Below are 18,977 nucleotides of genomic sequence, written 5' to 3' on the forward strand. Positions count from 1 at the left end.
GATCCCCTGACTTGAACCACCCACAGATTTTGTGCAATAAAGCAATCCTGGTTCAGGTTTTAACTTGGTTATGAACTCTCTTCCTCATTCTCCACCTCCTCATCCACCTACTCTCCTTCCTGCTGTCTGGGAACAGGAAAAGTGGACACAGACTCCTATTTGGCAGCTGGAGTGTTTCCCTTACTTTCTCTCCATCGTTATATTCTCCACATTTAAGGCTTGAATCCAATGCAAATAGCTTGCACTGCACAGTGTGCATTCTTTTTGTTTTCTTAGGGCCCTCCTATCAGACTCCATGAGTGATGCTTCATTTATTTCCTGAATGATTCACTTAGGACTGTGGGGGACTTAGCAGAAGGCCTACTACCTGGTTTACATTCGTTTGGAGGTATTCCATTGCATAGATGTCAGCCCCTGCAGAGCAAAGGATAGTTCGTAATTGACCAATGCACAGTCTTGCATCTCCAAAAAGCGAACAGTGTAGAGCCCAGTAGATGACGTCAAGCATTAGTCAAATGCCAACTGGTTCAAAGTTGTTGTAAACGGGAGAGAAAAGGTGTCATCAGAGGTCACTACTAAAAAGAAGAAATGTGAAATAACAGGAAAAAGGCAAGATGGAAGATAATCAAGTTTTGTTGTGAATCGCTTAAGCAAAAGCATCAGCCTTAACAAAGTTATTAGGCACTGATCTGGACTGTTTAAAGAGAGATTATCTTTTTACAGTGGTCTCTTTCCCGCATATGGCCAAGAACCAACTAAGGAATGACGCAAACAAGAGAGGTCTACATTGCAGGTTGTTCCACTTATTTTCAGCTATGCCCCACATGGCAGAAAAAAAAGTTACAGGTAGATGTTCAAAGCAGACGAAGAATTGTATCCAAGCCCTAAGATGCAGGATAATATGGTCTGACAGACTACCTTATAGAGCAGCTCGTTAAGCTTAGGCTGTTCAGACAATTGATGGTTCAGGAAAGGGTTTATTTTGGAAATGTTTTTGGTTTGTGACAGTTTGTATTCAGTCACCTCTGTCTACTACAGCAATTTAATTTGTTCCTAAAGCTCCCCCAAAAAATATTTAAACAATAGATAAATAAATATATATATATATATATATATATATATATATATATACTCACACACACTTGTATTGCTCTCCTGTAATCAGTCATTTGGGCTGGTAGATTGTATGGAGGGTGCTTATTTTTAATGAGGGGACCTTTCATCTTGCATAAGCAGATCTGTCTCTAGTCCTAACATAAAAAAATGTGCAGGCTTCTTGACTTTAAAGTTGATGTTGTTGTGTAAAAATTAAATCCATGGTCAGTCAAGAAAGTTATTTTCTTTAAGTGTGAGATTATAAAGAGGATTATGTATAATAAAAGAACCAAAAAAGGTAAAGCGAAGCTGCCGTCGGGATACTCTTGCTTAGTTGGTGAATGGTGGAACAGAAGGCTGTCAAGATCAACTTTTTGCTTATTTCTTTGGTAAAGAAGAGAAACCATGAGTGAGATGTAGACTGTACTGTAATGAATGAAAAATGGTGTAAAACATTAGATATGATGGCTCAAAAGCAAACCAATGAGAGGATGATTTTCTCATTCTTTTCAGGTTTTGTGTTGTTTGGAGCAGAGAAATAAATGTCTAACTTGTACTCAGTTTGATGTACATTAGAGGACATCGGAGCCTCTTTCACACATGTCCTATTACTGACTGACCAATACACATTGTTCAGTTGCTCATCATGAATGTGTGAATGCAGAGGCGGAACAGGGGGTCGAGTCTAACTGCCGCTGTCACCCCTATAAGGAGGCAAAGGAGGTGCTAACAGAGGTGAAACAATTCCACCTTGTGTGTACTTCCACACAATAAGCTGGCAACAGGGAACAGGTCACGCTAAAGGATGGTGCTATCATCACTCAGCTGATTCCACAAATTCAGCTTGATTTTTGTAACGACACAGCGATGCGGGGCTGATCTTCCTCTGTTTTGTATGCGAGTTATTAGGAGGAACAGTGATGGGTTAACAACACGTCTTTTTTGCGTCGACAAGGCACAACCCATATGTGAAAGAGGCTTGAGCCTCTCCTTATCGGATAAAGATTGTGAACGGTGCAGTCAGAGATGCGAATCGAATGTTGTAATTATAAACTTGAAACCTCAGAACAATATTTTGTAAAAGTGACTGAAAGGTCTTTATTTGAAACAAATAAATTTGGGTTTCAGCAGATGGTTCCTTTTTGTAATCTGATTCCAAAAGGTTAAGCTCTGGTTATAAGAATTATTTATCAAACCCACTATTCTTAGTCTAAGTCTTTTCATGAAGATTGCCATTGAGGCAAAGACTGTCATTTTGATCGTTTTATTTCATGCCTGTTGAAATGAGCTGAAATGTGTTAAGAGAAACAGAATAATACCAGAATACTAAATGCAGAGAAATGGATTAAAAAGGTAGCGTGAGGAAAAAGGACTTGTTGGACTAGACTGGGCGGTTGGAGTGGGAAGAATGTGGGCTAGTTACATACCACTACTGTCATCTGTCAAGAGGCAGGAGTTTGGAAAGAGTTTGCTGTCGGTGTGTGCCTGTGTAAGTGCTTTGTATGTGAGTGTTTTCGTGCATACTTTGGAGCTGTGAGTAGGTGTAACACAGAGGGGGGAAAAACAATTACTGCACACCTACCAGCCACTATTGCAGCTCACATGAGCGGGAAAACAAGCTGATAGAAACGGTTTAGATACACTCTGGACTTTTACAAAGCAAACGTTTCAGTGATCACGAAAAGCGGGGAAAAGAAAAGACAATTTGATATATAGTTTACCCCCTAAATCTGACAAAAATGTGACCTTTTGGGAAGAATTATGTTGAGTCATGCCCAACTGTCTTGCAGCATTCTCAACTCAGCTGGTTTGCATGTATTTGCTGTAGCACACCACAATCCAGCATTGGCTGGGTTGTGAACTTGTGTAAGCGCGCCACGATTAGTCTGGTGTGGGAAAGGACTGACGCCCTTTTTATGTTTACGTGGTTGCTATCGTTACATAAAGACCAGCCCCGATTGCAGCAGACATCCCTTCCATTGTCCCGTTGAAAGCCTGATGAAAATCACGAAGCGTTTCTCCGGCTCTGTTTGTTGTTGTCCTCTGTCATCATTATTGTAGAGATCTTTAGCCAGGAGCTGAAATGTTTCAAATATTTCAAATATTTCATTCAGAACAAAAGTATCTACACCTCGGTGCCAAGGATATAGGAAAGACACGACTGTCCGTGATGTTTACCCTTTGTGTGATTTGCCAATAAAAGCCTGTAAACAACATGACTCACATCCCCTGGTCCTGTTGCCATGATGTCCATACTCACAGGACAGGACAATCCTATATTATTCAAGCAAGTCATTTTCAGGGTGAATGTGTAAATATATCATGGACAACAGCTGACATCCACATATATTGATTGTGCTTTTTGGATAGTAACCGAAACGGAGATCAGTGACTTCAACAAAGAACATCATTGAGACTGTACAAGAGTCAGAGTGCATGATGAGCGGACCTGAAACACAGCCTCTCTTATCTGCTGCATGAATAATTTGCATGTGATGTGTCTTCCTTTATATGACCCCTGTGAAAATCTAGAGCAGCACAAATCATAATAAGTTCCACTTAAAACGGAGTCACAAGACTTTTCTCTAATTGTGGCCTGCGCTGACAACGTCATCGTCTTAACTGCAAAGCATTCGAGTGAATTCACAACATGTTTGAATTTTCTACATTTTAATGTTTGAATTTTTCAAGCTCTTCATGTCTATCACAAGAGTTGTTTCACTAAAACTGGTCGAAGTGTGTGAAAAATAGTAAATCATGCGTTGGCTTGCAACGCATCCAATAATTAGCATTTCTTTCATCAGCGATGATGTGTGTATTGTCCATGTGCACGGCACAGTTGACACATCCTTTGGTTCATCAGTGGGATCAATTTGGAATAAAAACTGCAGCAGTGAGAGAAAATTATTAAGTTTGATCAGCGGTAACAAGTGTAATTCTGACAAGATGCAGATAATTACTACGTACGTTGCACTCCTCTTGTTGATGAAATTCTAAAAATTCAACTTGTCAGAATTGGAGTTTGATTAAATCAAAATGATAAGAATTATAGTGTGTTGTATTTATCTGTGGCTGTGTGAAATCCCAGTCCATTGTATGCCACTACATAAACAAAATCAGTATCCTAATCAGGTCTTTCTGCCTACAACCAGTAAATGCTTCAGTGCTGTGTTGGCAGCCCATTGATCTTGGCTGGATTTCCCTTTTGACCCTACTGGCTGTTTCCCTGACCCACGCAGATGCCGGTGACCTGCCTAGTTACAGGTCCTCGGGAGCTGAGAGCTAGAACAGATTTTGAGATTGGAAAAGGGACGCTTACAAAACTCGATTGCCTTTTTCTTGAATGTAGTTTGGAAAACTTCAGCTCATTGGCTGCTACTCATGCATACATACTTGGTCACCAAAGGGGGAAGAAAAGGTAAAACATACAAGTTTGAACTATTAGCATGATGTATTGATTGTAACTGGAACAGCAGCCCCCTATGTCATAATATGAAAGAGCTGAGCAGGCAAGCATTGGTAATCTATGTGCCTGTTTCTGGGGTTAAGCAGAGTGTTTGCATATAACCTAATGTGGATTTCTTTTCAGAGGGTCTACCCTTTATGAAATTGCACACACATCATCTGACACGCACACATATTCCTAGATTTTCATGAATAATGCATCAGAGGTCCAGTGCAGGCTGCATAGTAGTAGTTGCCCTCACAGTTATATCAGATTACTTCTGCACTTGCTACAAAACACACACAGCATGGGCTTGTTAACCGAGACAGACTTAGTCTCTTCAGACAATTTGTCCCATTCTCCGGTCCAGCTGAGCTCTTCCAGCCAGAGTAGGAGGGACGGACGAGTGCTTTGCGTATTGCAGACGTAAGTTGCCCTGCAGGGTCTCTTCAGTCCACAATTACTGCTTTATGAGGCAACCTGACTGTAGACAAAAAAGCAACAGCAACAGGCAGAGAGTGTGAAGATGTCCAGTGGGCTAGTCTGTCCTTTTATTCAATGTTTGGGACTTTAAGCATCCTTTTAGTGCCTCTAAAAAAGCAGACACATCCTCTTCTTGACTTTTTTTGTTTGTTTGTTTGTTCCCACCGACTCTTTGCCAGGAGTCTCATAATGCAAACTCAAAGAAACTGACCAGACAGATATTCCACATTTATGTGGACTAAAAGCTGTCTTCTTTGGTAGCTGTTGGTAGCTTTTGACTGTATGTCAGGACCCTTTAACTTTACTGAAGCATCGTTTGTTGCGCAGAAGTCATCCGTGAGAAAGCGCTCAAGAGCTTGAATAGAAGGCAACTGGAGTTTAGTTTAGTTATTATTGTGGATGTTTTACCACACATCAATAAAGCTTCATCAGTTTTCACTTACTCAGGGAGTTTCAGACTTTATATGCTGTTGTTGGGACATTCGCAACTTGAGTCTTTAAAGTGTGTGTTCCAACAACGGCTTATAAACTGAAAATCTCCTCCAATCAGATGATAGGATATATAGGTAAAACTTCTTTAAGAACCAAGTAAAGAAGTACAGTTGCCCTCTTTTGAATCACAGTAGATTACAATGACCTGGATGACTGAGAATCTACTCAATCAACCACGGAAACAACCTTGAAATGGCCGGGTACTTTCAAATTGTTCTTTGATAGTGATTGGATGAAACCAACTTTCCGTCTCCATGATGAGCTCATGACAAAGAGAAGAGATAAAACATCTGTCCAGTTGAGAAAAGTGTCATTCTGTGGCCTTCTTTAAATGAAGAGATACTGTCCAGCGCCATGCTTCCATCATCTATGCTAACTTCTTAATGAGCCACCTTCATCACACCTCATAGCTTCCAGTAAAAGCTAATCAATCAAATTGCTGTGCCTTGTTCACAAACTTGAAGGTGATGGATTCTTTCATGTTTTGGAGCTCTCAAATCCTCTGAAAATATTGCTGCTTCACAAGGTAGAAAATCCTCCTCCACAGATGGATCTTACCCAGATTTCATAGACATGGAAATGTAGTGCACATTTTTCTGTGCACTTCACACGAAAGGCACTTATAGAGATTTTTTTTTTGCATTTTTTTGTAATGTGTGTGTGTTCGAACAAAAAAGTGTGCTCGCTATTCTCCTCTCTTGCGTTTCCTTTGTTCTTCCATCTACATTCACCAGATGTTGATTCATACAGGATTCACATATATTTATTTGCCTAAGTTAAACATTCAGATTTTACTTGCAGCTGTATCATTAGAAATAGTTATTTTGTCATTAAAATGTCTATCAACAGAATTGATCCATGTAGGATCACCAGTGGTAGAAGGAGCACACCCATGAACCCTGTCAGAGTTTTCAATGTGAATTTTTTTTTCTCATTTCAGTCGAGCCGGGAAAAAATAAGCTTCTTACGAGATCTTGGCAAATTAAGAGTGAGTCATCATTCAGTCTTGGTTAGACATGGTATTTTTTACACCATTATCACTTGACCCACTTTGCATTTATTGTGTGGATAATCGCCCATAAAAGTTGCAGTCTCTTTAAAGATTTTATAAATGTTTTTAAAACGACTTCTCTCTGTTTCTGTAAAGTCTGGTAAAAGCTGGGAGTGCTGTGAGCATCAGTGTGCGTGAGAAAGACGGTCTACTGTATCTTGAGACCCATCTGGATTTCTGCTCTCATGATCGACCGCTCTTCTGTGATAACAAGAGCTCCGTGCCCTCAGAACATAATAACCTAATAGTCCATGCTACTTCTGTCACTTTGTCTTTCAGAGCAAGACTGAGAAGGGGGATTGATTCAGACAGTGTGAAAAAGAGATGCAGCAGATACAGAGGAGAGGAAATAACTTCCCCCTTTTTTTTCCACCATTATTCACAGTCATGGGGGGGTTGTGCCTGAACTGCAAAGCTGCTTAGTGGTATGATTCAGATGTGGGATTTGAATCTACGCTCACCCCCACTTCAAGCGCTATGGAGTGGAGGCGGACAAAGCGCGTGATGGAGGGGTAGTGTGTGCATGTGTGTGAGACGGCGTAGGGGAAGCGCAGTCTGGTATAGCGCCATGTAAAAATGACCTACTTCCTGTCTCAAACGGATTGCTGTTTCTGATGTGAGGGGGAGCGAGGGGGGAGGTACTCCGAGGGGTCTATGGGGGGGAGAGGTTGACGTGGCATGGTTAAATGAAGGATAAGTAGGGTGGCTTCTGGGACATTCTGTGTAGAATATAGTTAATGCCATGTGTGAAATGTAAATTTTATGCGCATGGCACAGCAGGCGTAGTGTGTACACACCTGTGTGTGCACTGTCTGTGAGAACATACAGTCATGACATGCATGTTGCGTGATGTGCAGCTCTCAGTCTCTGTAGTTTTGATTGTCTCTAAACATTGATGATTGAGGGCTTGATGAGAGTTGACAATCAGAAAGCCAATATTTGAGGGGACAGGCCCACCAGATGCTCAGTGGTTTTGTGTGTGTGTGTGTGTGTGTGTGTATGTGTGTGTGTCATACACACAGGATGTTATTTATGGAAGTCATCTGCTTTGCAACAGGGAAGTTTCTGTGGTTTGAAAGAAAATTCTCATGAGAAAGTCCTTCCTCATACATGTTTTTTTGTGTATCTGCCTTCAACACCTGCTTTATAAATAAAGGGCATAATACTGCCACAAGGAAGTGAATAGAAATTTTTAACTCGATTTATTAAACTACATGAGACATAGATGCATACACAACAATACTACATATATATACATATCTAATTTATATTGTTCCTTTTTAAGAAAATCATTTATGTATGTTTTTTTTCTCTGCATTTTTATGTGCATCAAGATAGTTTTTGCATGAGTTGCTGAGTTTTGAAAATATAGGCATTAGGGATATCTAACCTCTGTCCGATTTACTGGCAGTGCACAGCACGGTTTTTGTTCTCAAAGTACCAAAAAAATGAATTCAATGAAATCGGCAGCTGCGCCTATTCCAAAATTATGATTTGATGACTCAAGAAAGTCCACAAACCTTCTGACCATGAACATATGACAAAATGAAGTCACTGTGAAATGCTATGTAACCTCCAAAAAGATGAGGTCTCAACAAGAACTAATCAAACTTTAGGTATCAAGTACCGTGAGATCTGGCTCTATGATGAAATCATTGATGTGAATCAAATGCCAATCTCTCAGGCAGTCGATAAGTAAATGTAACCATTGTCTCTTATTTACAGTCCACGATCAAAGGCCTAAGCTTGGCACACAAATAGTTTCTGATATCCTTGAGAGGCTAAAAAGTCAATTTTTACAGGTCTGCCAGGTCCAAAAATGAATGTTTTCTTAAGTCACCCTGTTTATTCTTGGTCTTTTGTATACGAGTACCATTCAAGCGCAAAATTAGCAATGTCGTGTTTTTCTTTAAACATGTTGTTAGAAAGAAAGAAAGCTATTTTTACACTCTCTACAACTGTAATAAATATTGTTACCGTTAGTGAGATTATGAAGTACAGCAACTGGAAATCAAGAAACTGTAATCTCATGCTTACTTTTCAAAAACCTCTTGGTGCTTCTGAACAAATGGATACGGTGTACCCAATCAAGCTCTTGCTAATCTAAATGAATGGGTTTTTTCTCCTTTCTTCCTCCAACAACAGCTTTCACCAATTAATAAACTGTATTTATGGATCGAAATTGCACTAAATACGATCTTGATACTTATTAAGGGATATAAAAAATGCTACATCTTTGAAAGGAACACTCAACAGTGCACCCACCTGCTGGGTTAGATAAAAAAAATAAATATGCACAACAATAAAAGGCTGCAAATATAACCTTGAGCTCGGGGCCTGTAGCCTCTCAGTCTCTTTGCTGTATTTAATCTCGGGTTTCGAAATGAAATGGCACCTCTGTCTGTTAGCACATTAATTTAGGTCCTATGTAATGGCTTTAGGATGGAATCATTGAACAGGTATGCACTGTCAGGCTTAATCCCCATGACTCTGACTGGTTGGTTGGAGAGTGAATTAATTTAATCCATCCTCATAACCCTGCCTCTCGCTCTCCCTCATGTGCTCTTTTAATTTTCTCCACTCTTGGTATCTCCCAGTGCCTGAGGACCTGTCTTTGGAGGAAAGAGATGAGCTGTCGAACATACGACGCAGGAAAAAAGAGCTTCTGGATGATATCGAAGTGAGTAACAATGACATTGCTTTCGTTTGTTGGATAAAGGAGGGCTGAGGGCTAACGGTGAAATCAATCAAAATGATTGACTCTCAGCAGGTTGTAATCTGATACAGCAAGTTATTCAAGTGTGTTGCATAATGAAAAAGTCATGCCGAATGATATTACATTGCACTGAATATTGTTTTGATGTTCTAGGATTTTTACAGGCAGCTGCTGTATTATGTTTCCATGTAGAATACCTTTTAACTGATCTTGTTAAAAGGGTTTTAACTGTATCTGATTTTTGCCATGCAATTATCATGGCTAACGCGATATTATCGCAATATTGATGAAACACAAATTTAAGTGTATGAAATGAGTGACCGAGTCCTTCTTTGCAGCGGCTGAAGTTTGAGATTGCAGAAGTAATGACTGAGATTGAACAGCTGACCTGTGTGGGAGAAAGGTGAGTTTTGGTCGGCATATTTTTTTTCACCAGTTGATTGATTGTTAATGATTGACAGTAAAGATCATGTAAAATCATGGTTAATCTGATAATTATAAGTTTAGCCGATAGTTTCTTTTGTGGGATGACTGAAATTTGACATAGTGACAAAATTTCCTTGAGCCTCGGATTCATATCTCTCATGTTGTCTAATGAATCCTGAAACGGTTTGTCCGAGAACACAATATTTATTGTAGAATGATGTGAAACAAATAAAGAAGCTGGTGCCTGCGGCCATTTTTGGCCTTGGAAAGATCCAAGATCAGTTATCTTTATGTTTACTTGTTAGTCCACGTTTACAAGAAAACAAAAAGTGCCTTCAATTTTACTCAGGGTGAACACTTGAATTATTTTATCTTCAGGAAATCAGTAAAATTTTAGAGAGCAGAAGAATATTTGTCCCTTGAAACTGTGCTACCTCCTGTGTACTTTATAAACATCCCTGATTTAAAAAAAAAAAAAAGAGCTTAGACTAGATATTATTCCAAATAGCCAACGTATCAGCTCACGATTTCCCCTGTCTCTTCTACACATGCAGCCACCTTTACTGTGAGCCTCTCACCTGTCATTTTGTGTGTGCGTGTGTTCACATTATAAACCTTGTTTGAGGAGTAAAGCGGGAGCCCTTGACTAAACATTAGCCAAACAGTCTGTATTCTGAGGCTTTCACATGATTGGTTGATGAAGTGGAGTGAGGCAAGCTGTCAGGCAGTGTGTCTCAGGTGCAGCTGGTAAAAAGGGCTTAAAGAGGTTATTTTGGTTACATTGGGAGCGCACACAGACGCATAAAGGTCCTCATTTGACAGAGAGGTTGATAAGCAGTCCTCGAAAAGCCTCCACAAATAGCTGTGCTCAGCAAACACAGCATCCTGGAGACAACGCCACGCCCAGCTGACATGTGATGGATGTGTTTGAGTTTTCTTCTTTTCTCTTTTTAATTACAGCAAAACCACCCAAAGAAATAAACAGATCGCTATGGGAAGGAAGAAATTCAACATGGACCCTAAAAAGGTCAGAGCAGATCTTGAACCGTGTGTCAGAATCTGTAAAACTGCCCCTGCTGAACTACGTTTTTATGAATAGAATGAGCCTCTTGTATTAAATTTGAAAATATGCAGCAGCTATTCATCAAAGTTCGTAAAACAGAATAGGTAACTGGAGTGTAATGTTTTTAACAGGGAATCCAGTTTCTTCTGGAGAACGATCTTCTCCAGCACACCCCAGAAGACATTGCACAGTTCCTCTACAAAGGAGAGGGGCTCAACAAAACGGTCATTGGGGACTACTTAGGGGAACGGTGAGCTGTCCAGCTTTCTCTCTGTTTTCCTTCCACCTTACTGCTTCCTCTCCCCATCTGTCATAAATGCATTGCCTGCCCGGCGACGCAAGCATAAAGCTCCAGGAAGTCTGGATTTATGGAGCACAGCAGCAACTAGAGACCATGCCACTAAAATAACTGAGGGGACATGTGGCTCTTATCTGTCAAAACAGCATGGATGTCATGGTGGCTTCCTGAGGCAACTCAGTGGGATCTGAAAGTGGTGCTGTGACATTTCAAACCCCAAAATGTACTGGAGTGCACGAGTGAATATTAATCAACGAAGAGTCTGTTTCTTCTGTTTTTTGTTTGAATAGAAGTCATGTAAATATTTAAACTTGTAACACGTGTCACTCCTCTCCAGGGATGACTTTAACATCAAGGTCCTCCAGGCGTTTGTGGAGCTTCATGAGTTTGCAGACCTCAACCTGGTTCAGGCCTTAAGGTGAGCTGAGAGAAAAATTCAAAAAGTAAGGGGCCAGCCTCGATTGGTTGTGTTTGTACAGTTCCAGGAGAACGTGCAGTCCAGAATGTTCATGCATGATACTCAAAATATGCTCTGTTCAAACACGATATAGTCGTCTTTCAAACTATCAGACAGGTTTTACAACTCTGTTATCATGGCAGCAGTACTCTGTCCGTCCTTATAGTTGAAAGGCAAACAGCAGAATGACACCAGCTAACGGTATGACATTCAAATCCACCTGAAATATGAGCCTGACCTCCTCTTAGGGAGTTTTTTTTTTCTTTTCAAATGTTAACATTCAGCAGTCATGTGCTCCTCTAAGTAGCTGCCTAGCACTCTGAAAATTTAAATAATTGATACCCACCAGGCAGGAGGAGGCTCTAAGAAGATAGTGGTTTCAAGTAGCCATTTTCTCAGTCTTAAATGTAATTAAGAAACATCAATTGACATCAACTTGGTGGATGCCAAGTTGAGGTCTGGAAGACCAAGAGGATTCAGAGAGTGAATCGATGTGTAGCGCTGCTTGAAAGGCAAGTGAAATCCCTTTTGACAGATGCGAACATATGGGAAGATTTATCACTGTGCAGCTATCTTTAACAAGTAAGTCCTTCATCCAAGAGTCATCTCAAAAGAGAAACTTTCACGTGTCCTCACCACAGACTTCAGTATCAGAGGTTTGCAGATGAATGTGTAAACAAGTCAGAAGTACTTCGGAGAGAAGTCCTGTGGATAAAGTTTTTATTAACTATAAAAAAGGGAGGTTTGGAGGAATAAGAGTGCAGAATCTCATGAAAAGAACACCTCAGAATGGATCAGTTAGGTTTGTTTTTCAGTCAGTGGGAAGATTTCACTGTCAGAGGGGAGAATTAAATTAAATTTAGTACAAGCATATTCTACAGACAAAGATCACGCCATTTGTAAAAAAAGGCTGAAGTTGAAAAGACGATGACGATGACGTCTAAGAACTCACAGCCACCTGTTACGAAAAAAACAATTGAAAATCTGTAGATAAACCTAAGAAAAGCAGTGAATGCAAAATGGCTAAAGAATCTCACAGAACTAGAAGCCTTTTGCAGGAAGAATCCCCCAAACAAGAACTGAAAGTGTTTAGACTGTGATACTTGCCAAAAGGGGGTCTTCACAAACTTCTGCTTGGAGCCCTTTTCCTTTGCAGACTATCTTTTACCGGCTTACCTATTCATAGCAACGATAATAGCAACATGTTAGTAGTGACCAAACTTTTACATGCCACTCTAAGTGTCTCGGTAAATGACTTGAATGTTTGGAAATATATTTCATTTGCATAAATATTTCATGTCATCCAATTATATGTCTTCTCCCTGCTGTTGCAGGCAGTTTCTGTGGAGCTTCAGACTTCCTGGCGAAGCCCAGAAGATTGATCGTATGATGGAGGCGTTTGCCTCCAGGTATTGCCAGTGCAATCCCGGCGTCTTCCAGTCCACAGGTACTGCACACACACGCACACAACCCACACACTCATGATTCAGACCGGACCGATAGCACGTGCTCGATAGACCACCCCAGACTCAGATCAATGTCTCTGACTGTCTGTCTTCTCCCACCGGACAGCTTGACCTGTTTGTGCTGTATAAATCCTACCATGTGACCACAACTTCAGACTTTCTTGAACGAGCTTCTCAGTATATCATGCAGACATCTAATTTTAGAAAGGCTGTTTATTCCTTTACTCTGAACCTGATGTCTTTTCCACTGTAAATGACATGTTGTTGTTTAGCAAGTCGCTAACTAATCCTGGTGTAATCAGTATCCATGTCTCCAACAGTGATAATGAAATTGATCCTCGGTCAATAGCGGTCATTAGTGCTGTATTGGCTAATTGCACTTTGTCTGCTGCTCGCGTGTTCAGCGAGGACACAGTTGACAGCTCAGGTCATGAATATTGATGTAGTGCAGTGGTGACACACCCAGTCTAAGTTATTGGTCATCCTTCAAGACCAGAGAGCACAGGGCTATGAATTAAAACGTGGAGGATGTTGACTGGAGCAGTTAGTTTGTGGATGGATGAGGTGGAGGATGAGGTGAGTTATGATGTGCAGTCGTTAGAGCAGTGGATCACGAATATGTCTGCGAGTTTGTTTGTGGTCACGACCGTAGAGACTTCCGGCCTTCAGAGCCAAAATGGGGCTTTTTGTTGATTAAATTCTCTTTTTTTTATTAGCCAAAGTCCTAAACTTGTTGATGAGAAATTTAATTGATTTATTGCATACTAACAAATCACATCACCGACCACTATACAACAGCCTCTTATTTTTAAGTAATATACAGTATTAAATATGAGAATAAACATTTTTGTTTACATTTAGGTTTGAACAATGTCTATAAAGCTGGTTTGTAGATTATGCATTTCCCTTTTTCATTGAATTGGAATTGGAATTATTATGTTGTAACCTTGATAGTATGTGCTCAATAATTTCAACTATAAACGGTAGAGTAAGTGAAGTGAATAATCCACCTCAAGCAGGAAAAACAGAACCATACTCACACATAGATGTAACCTTTTACCGCAGTCAAAGTTTCCCAGTGACACTGTGTGCAATTACTTCCACAGACACTTGCTATGTTCTATCGTTTGCCATTATTATGCTGAACACCAGCCTTCACAATCCAAACGTCAGAGACAAGCCCCCAGTGGAGCGCTTCATCTCCATGAACAGAGGGATCAATGAGGGAGGAGACCTCCCAGAGGAGCTACTCAGGGTGAGAAGTTCATCTTAATTAGTTCATTAGGCTGGACAAATGCAGCCCTTATATTGTGCATGTGAGACATCGCATTGGTAAAAGTGTCAAGTGTGGATTTCACTGGATCATTCTTTAAGATTTAGCACAAACAAAAGAAACCCCTGTAAAGCAGCAAAGTCAGGCATCGCTAATTGAGACATTGGAGCTCACAGATTGAGATCTTCATTGACTCTTTTGTGATCTTGCAAAGATAAAGACATCAAAACCTGCTCGTCTACCGACATGCCCCAGACTGATGTCTGTACCAAGGAACCCTTTACTTCATTTTCAAAAAGGCACTACTTTAAAAACTCTCACAGCTCCCAGATTTATTGAGGTCTGAATCACTGTGTCTTTCTGTGTCTCACTAAAATCGAATTAGCCAGAGTTGTATTTAATGCACCAATAATCTAAAAGCATTGTTTGCAGATAGAGGTTTTAATGTGCTTTAATGCCGACATTTTCCCTTGTAACTTGGTCTTTCCAGAATCTATACGACAGCATCAAGAGCGAACCATTTAAGATCCCAGAGGATGATGGCAATGACCTGACACACACGTTCTTCAACCCAGACAGAGAAGGCTGGCTGCTCAAATTAGGTTAGTCTGAGTCTCCCAGAATTCAGCTGTGGAGAGAATGCAAGACATCCAGGAAGAATTATTTGTTTGCTTCTGCAGTTAGTAGACTAAACCATCACTGGTTAAATATTTTCTAACTGCTTAGCTGTAATTAAACAAATCTCTGTAGTATCATCTTTATGGTTTATGTGAAGCAAATGAAGATGAGACTCCTAAATCTGCCAGGGTAACAGTTATGTTGTTCGAAGCAAGTGGAAAGATTTTCAAGGCTCTGACAACTCAGCTTTACTCTTTAAACTTTGGAAATGCCAGAGGAATCTTTATACACTTCTGAAACTGGATGCACACTACTTTTGATCTCTTTCCAGAGTTTACCAGAAATAAGAGAAGTTAAGAACGGTAAAGATTGAATTTCCCATCTGTGTTGTGCTGTGCTGTGCTGATGGCAGCTGTTACTCAATACAACAAATGCACCTGGTTTTGGTTGCTCACATCAATCAGCATCAGCATTAGGCACATTTGTCTAGCATTGTGCAGGTTCCCATGTGCAGGCAAACCAGCTTTGACTCTGTAGGGCATGGATAGGCGGCCTCCAGAGGTGTCCAGTGGTGTCAGATTACGATATGGGGAGTTTGAAGTTTGGGTCAATACCTTTCGGCTCTTTCTGATTTCCTGTCAACTTGTTTTGGCTGTTTTTATGGTGTAATAGGGTGCATTGACCTGCTAGTGGATATACATCTAAACAAAGTTTAGGTGAGTGGTAGGGTCACAATAACATTCACATGAATGTCAAGAGCCAAGGTTTTCCAGCAGAACATTACACTGAAGCAAGATAATCTCCCTTGAAAAGTTTATAGAGCCCATATTTAATTGGATAATAGAAAAACTCTCCAGTCTAAATTAAACTGTAAGACTGAGCTTGCTGCAGTATTTCATTAATATACAGGAAGCTGGGGCTCAGGTAGTAGAACAGGTTTTCCATTTGTACTTCGGCAAAACATTATGATTAAAGGTACCCCAAGTATGTGTGTTCTTGTTGTGTCATTAAAACCATCTCTGGTACAATTACTGACCTTGTTGGGACTTTTGCTCCTTATGGGGACCAAATGCCTGTCCTAATAAGGCAAAAAGTCATTTCTGGGGTCCTTGTTTAGGTTAGGGCAAAGGTGGGAGTTAAGGATAGGGTTAGGAACAAACTGGTCATTTTTAAGTAAGAGTTTGGCCTAGGCTGTATACAACAAGTAAATTAAATATCCTGTTATGGATAGAAGCGCAAGCTTGTGTTTGAATATGAAACACTTTTATATACACTTTTTTTTTTTTTTACGCTCGGCAAACTTTATAATGGGCAACAATGTCGATGGAAGTAGAAAGTTGGTGTGAATTAAGTGACTCAAACATAATACTTTTACCCTTAACATTTGGATTTGAAAGCCCTATAAAGCCATCCAAAACAGGACTGCAAGGTTATGTGTACAACAATAAGCATTATTTGGGTTGAAATGGATCCCTTAACAATGTTTACCATTTTATAAAAGCCTTTGAAACTATGTCCCCTGGGATGCAAACTAATTTAATTAGCTTAAATGATGACTTACAACACAAGATCAGTTGCTGTATACATTTAATTACATCTGAAAGACTCCTATTGGAACCGAGCTGGAACAACCGTCCTGTATTGTTATATATAACTGTAGCGAGAACTGGTAAACGGGTAAAGTTTGATTATCATTTTCAGTAACTGCTGTTAAAGTTTAAGATGTTTATTCATGTTTCTTTTTTCTAAAAGAAATTTGTTTTGTCTACCGAACTGAACTTGGACAGAAAGATGAATTACATAGTATATGTAATATAATACAATAATTGGAATGCACATGCTGTATATTTAATTTTCACTGCACAGTTTTCACACCTGGGTCAGAATCTAATTGGTCCATTCTTACATATTCACACTGTCGGTCCATAATTTGTTTCTCTATGAATTTGTGCTTACAATGTTTTAGTTTGTACCTCATTTGTAAATCTGGCTCTTGGGAGAGCACCTTAATGAGTTTGGGAGGGAAAATTGGTTTGTGTATGCAAGCCAGGGATGTAAAGTTAGCGAATACATATACGCTCTTGTGATTTCTTCATGCTCAACTCCATGTGTTTTTGATTTGAATCTCACTTAGTCTCATAGCAGTTGCGGCCACTGCATTTTTGCATAGAATTCATTTACATCCTCTCTTGAACACCTAAAGTTTTATTACTGAACATAATTAATGTTTAGTAGCCTGGGTGCTGTTTGTCATGGGTTAAAGGGCAAACTCACTGCAGGTGATTAGTTTTATTACTGTGTTTAAACACGCTCACACACCTGGCTTTGACCTGCACATTCTTCTAACTCTGTGTAATGTCTCTGTGGCCCGATCAAGTCAGTGAGTGTGAATGCAAATAACCCCATTGTGGCTCACAGACCTTACATGATTACATTCATTCTGGTACGGTTCCTCCCTGGAGCCATTTCCCGCACCAGTTCTCACAAAAATATTTCCAATTTAACTCTCTAAAAATAAACCCTGGAGGATGAGGAGGAATAAATGCCTTTTTAGTAAATCTCTCTTATGCCGAGCGGAAATTTGAACATGCTAATTCAATAGCCAGAGTCTGTTGATATGTAAGGAAGCCCAGAGCTTTTGTAATTATGTGTGGCTTATATAGGCTCTTGTGAGGAACCAAGAAAACAGGAGGGAAATCCTGCAGTTAATACTTTGAAAAGTTAGGTCAATGCACAGAATCAGACGCATACAAAATGTTATGATTTGTATTTTGTACAATGGGTGCAGGTATGCATGCATACAACAGACAGGTGTCCTACTAGAAGAGCTTTTCCTTTGTCCCTGTTTTACATTTCTGGTGTTTTCCTCCAATTCAAGGCTCTGCACTTACTGCCAGAGGCTAAATTCTGCTTAAAACTAGCATGTTACATATTTGCACATGCTCTTAATTTATGCATGTTTTGTTTCCCTTTTTCCTTCCTTCTTTCTTGTCCTTCTTTTTTTGTAGTTGCATGTAAGCTAACACACAAGGTGGTGAACTTGCTCTGGGGCTTGGTATTTCTGGTTGTTTTATGTGCTAACATATGCGTGTGTTCTCCTTTAGGGGTGCTTTTTAGAGCCATGCTGGGTTCATATCGAGTTCTAAATTTGCCCACCTCTCCTCTCGGGTTTTAATCTTGGCTCCAAAAAATTGAAAAAGGCAAAGTCAGTAATAATTCATCAGCTGCTTGAGTCATCATTTGACTAAGCTAAAAGTTAGGAGAGAATTGTGGAAGATGTCAGATCAGATCTCAGACTACATTCATTTAAACATTTTGTCTTGATGCCAAGCACAAATCTTTTGTTTCAAAATACAAAGAGCATACAGTTTATTCACAGTAACAAACCTAACTGTGCATTTACGACTGGACACAACAAATAAGGTAGCAGAAACACAGGCACAACCCCAATTGATTTTTTTTGGTGGCATCTGGAATATTCTGTGTCTTCACGTCACGTGCCATGTTTATTAGGTTGGGGACGGGCAGCTAAAAAGGAAATCAAATGACAGCACTAAAGTCATTTTTCGTATCAATGTCATTTTTTTAAACATGAATAAGAAAACATGGATATTGGTCGGCTTCATTAAAGAGCATCCCGTATCCTGCTCTTGTTCCTGACTGGAGACAGTCAGTCTGTCACTGCGGCCATTGTGTCACTTCCTGTCTCCTTTTTTCTCATCCTGTCAGGAGGCCGAGTGAAAACCTGGAAGAGAAGGTGGTTCATTCTGACGGACAACTGCCTCTATTACTTCGAATACACAACTGTGAGTCTCGTACCAAGACCATGAACTTGCAAAGGCATTTTTTGCTGTCGTCTGTGTTTTTGTTTCCACAGTGCTGACTTGGAGAGAACAAAGCGTTAAGACGCCTTCTGTTTTTTGTTTTAAAGGCAGGAAGGTTTGACTTCTCTTTGATTGTAGTAGCTATTAGGTATTTCCTCGCACCAGGAAAAAAAAAAGGACACATTTTTTACACTGATTTTTACTTCCATAGCTGTGGAGATCACATCAATTGAAAAGAAAAGGAGCAGTCTTTTCCTGCTTGTGCCACTG

The 18,977-nt window shown here is 40.0% G+C and overlaps 1 protein-coding gene across 1 annotated transcript in view; it reads left to right on the plus strand.

The window, feature by feature from the left end:
* cyth3b (cytohesin 3b) overlaps window positions 1-18,977 on the plus strand; it is a 35,671-nt gene that overhangs the window by 11,028 nt on the left and 5,666 nt on the right. The window contains exons 2-10 of the mRNA XM_075453807.1: window positions 9,164-9,246; window positions 9,621-9,685; window positions 10,669-10,735; window positions 10,903-11,021; window positions 11,407-11,487; window positions 12,861-12,973; window positions 14,099-14,247; window positions 14,756-14,867; window positions 18,613-18,689. Of these exons, the coding sequence (XP_075309922.1) occupies window positions 9,164-9,246; window positions 9,621-9,685; window positions 10,669-10,735; window positions 10,903-11,021; window positions 11,407-11,487; window positions 12,861-12,973; window positions 14,099-14,247; window positions 14,756-14,867; window positions 18,613-18,689 (866 nt within the window). The remainder of the gene's footprint in view (window positions 1-9,163; window positions 9,247-9,620; window positions 9,686-10,668; window positions 10,736-10,902; window positions 11,022-11,406; window positions 11,488-12,860; window positions 12,974-14,098; window positions 14,248-14,755; window positions 14,868-18,612; window positions 18,690-18,977) is intronic.

This window comes from Odontesthes bonariensis, chromosome 21 (genome assembly GCF_027942865.1).
Source record: "Odontesthes bonariensis isolate fOdoBon6 chromosome 21, fOdoBon6.hap1, whole genome shotgun sequence".
Classification (NCBI taxonomy): domain Eukaryota; kingdom Metazoa; phylum Chordata; class Actinopteri; order Atheriniformes; family Atherinopsidae; genus Odontesthes; species Odontesthes bonariensis.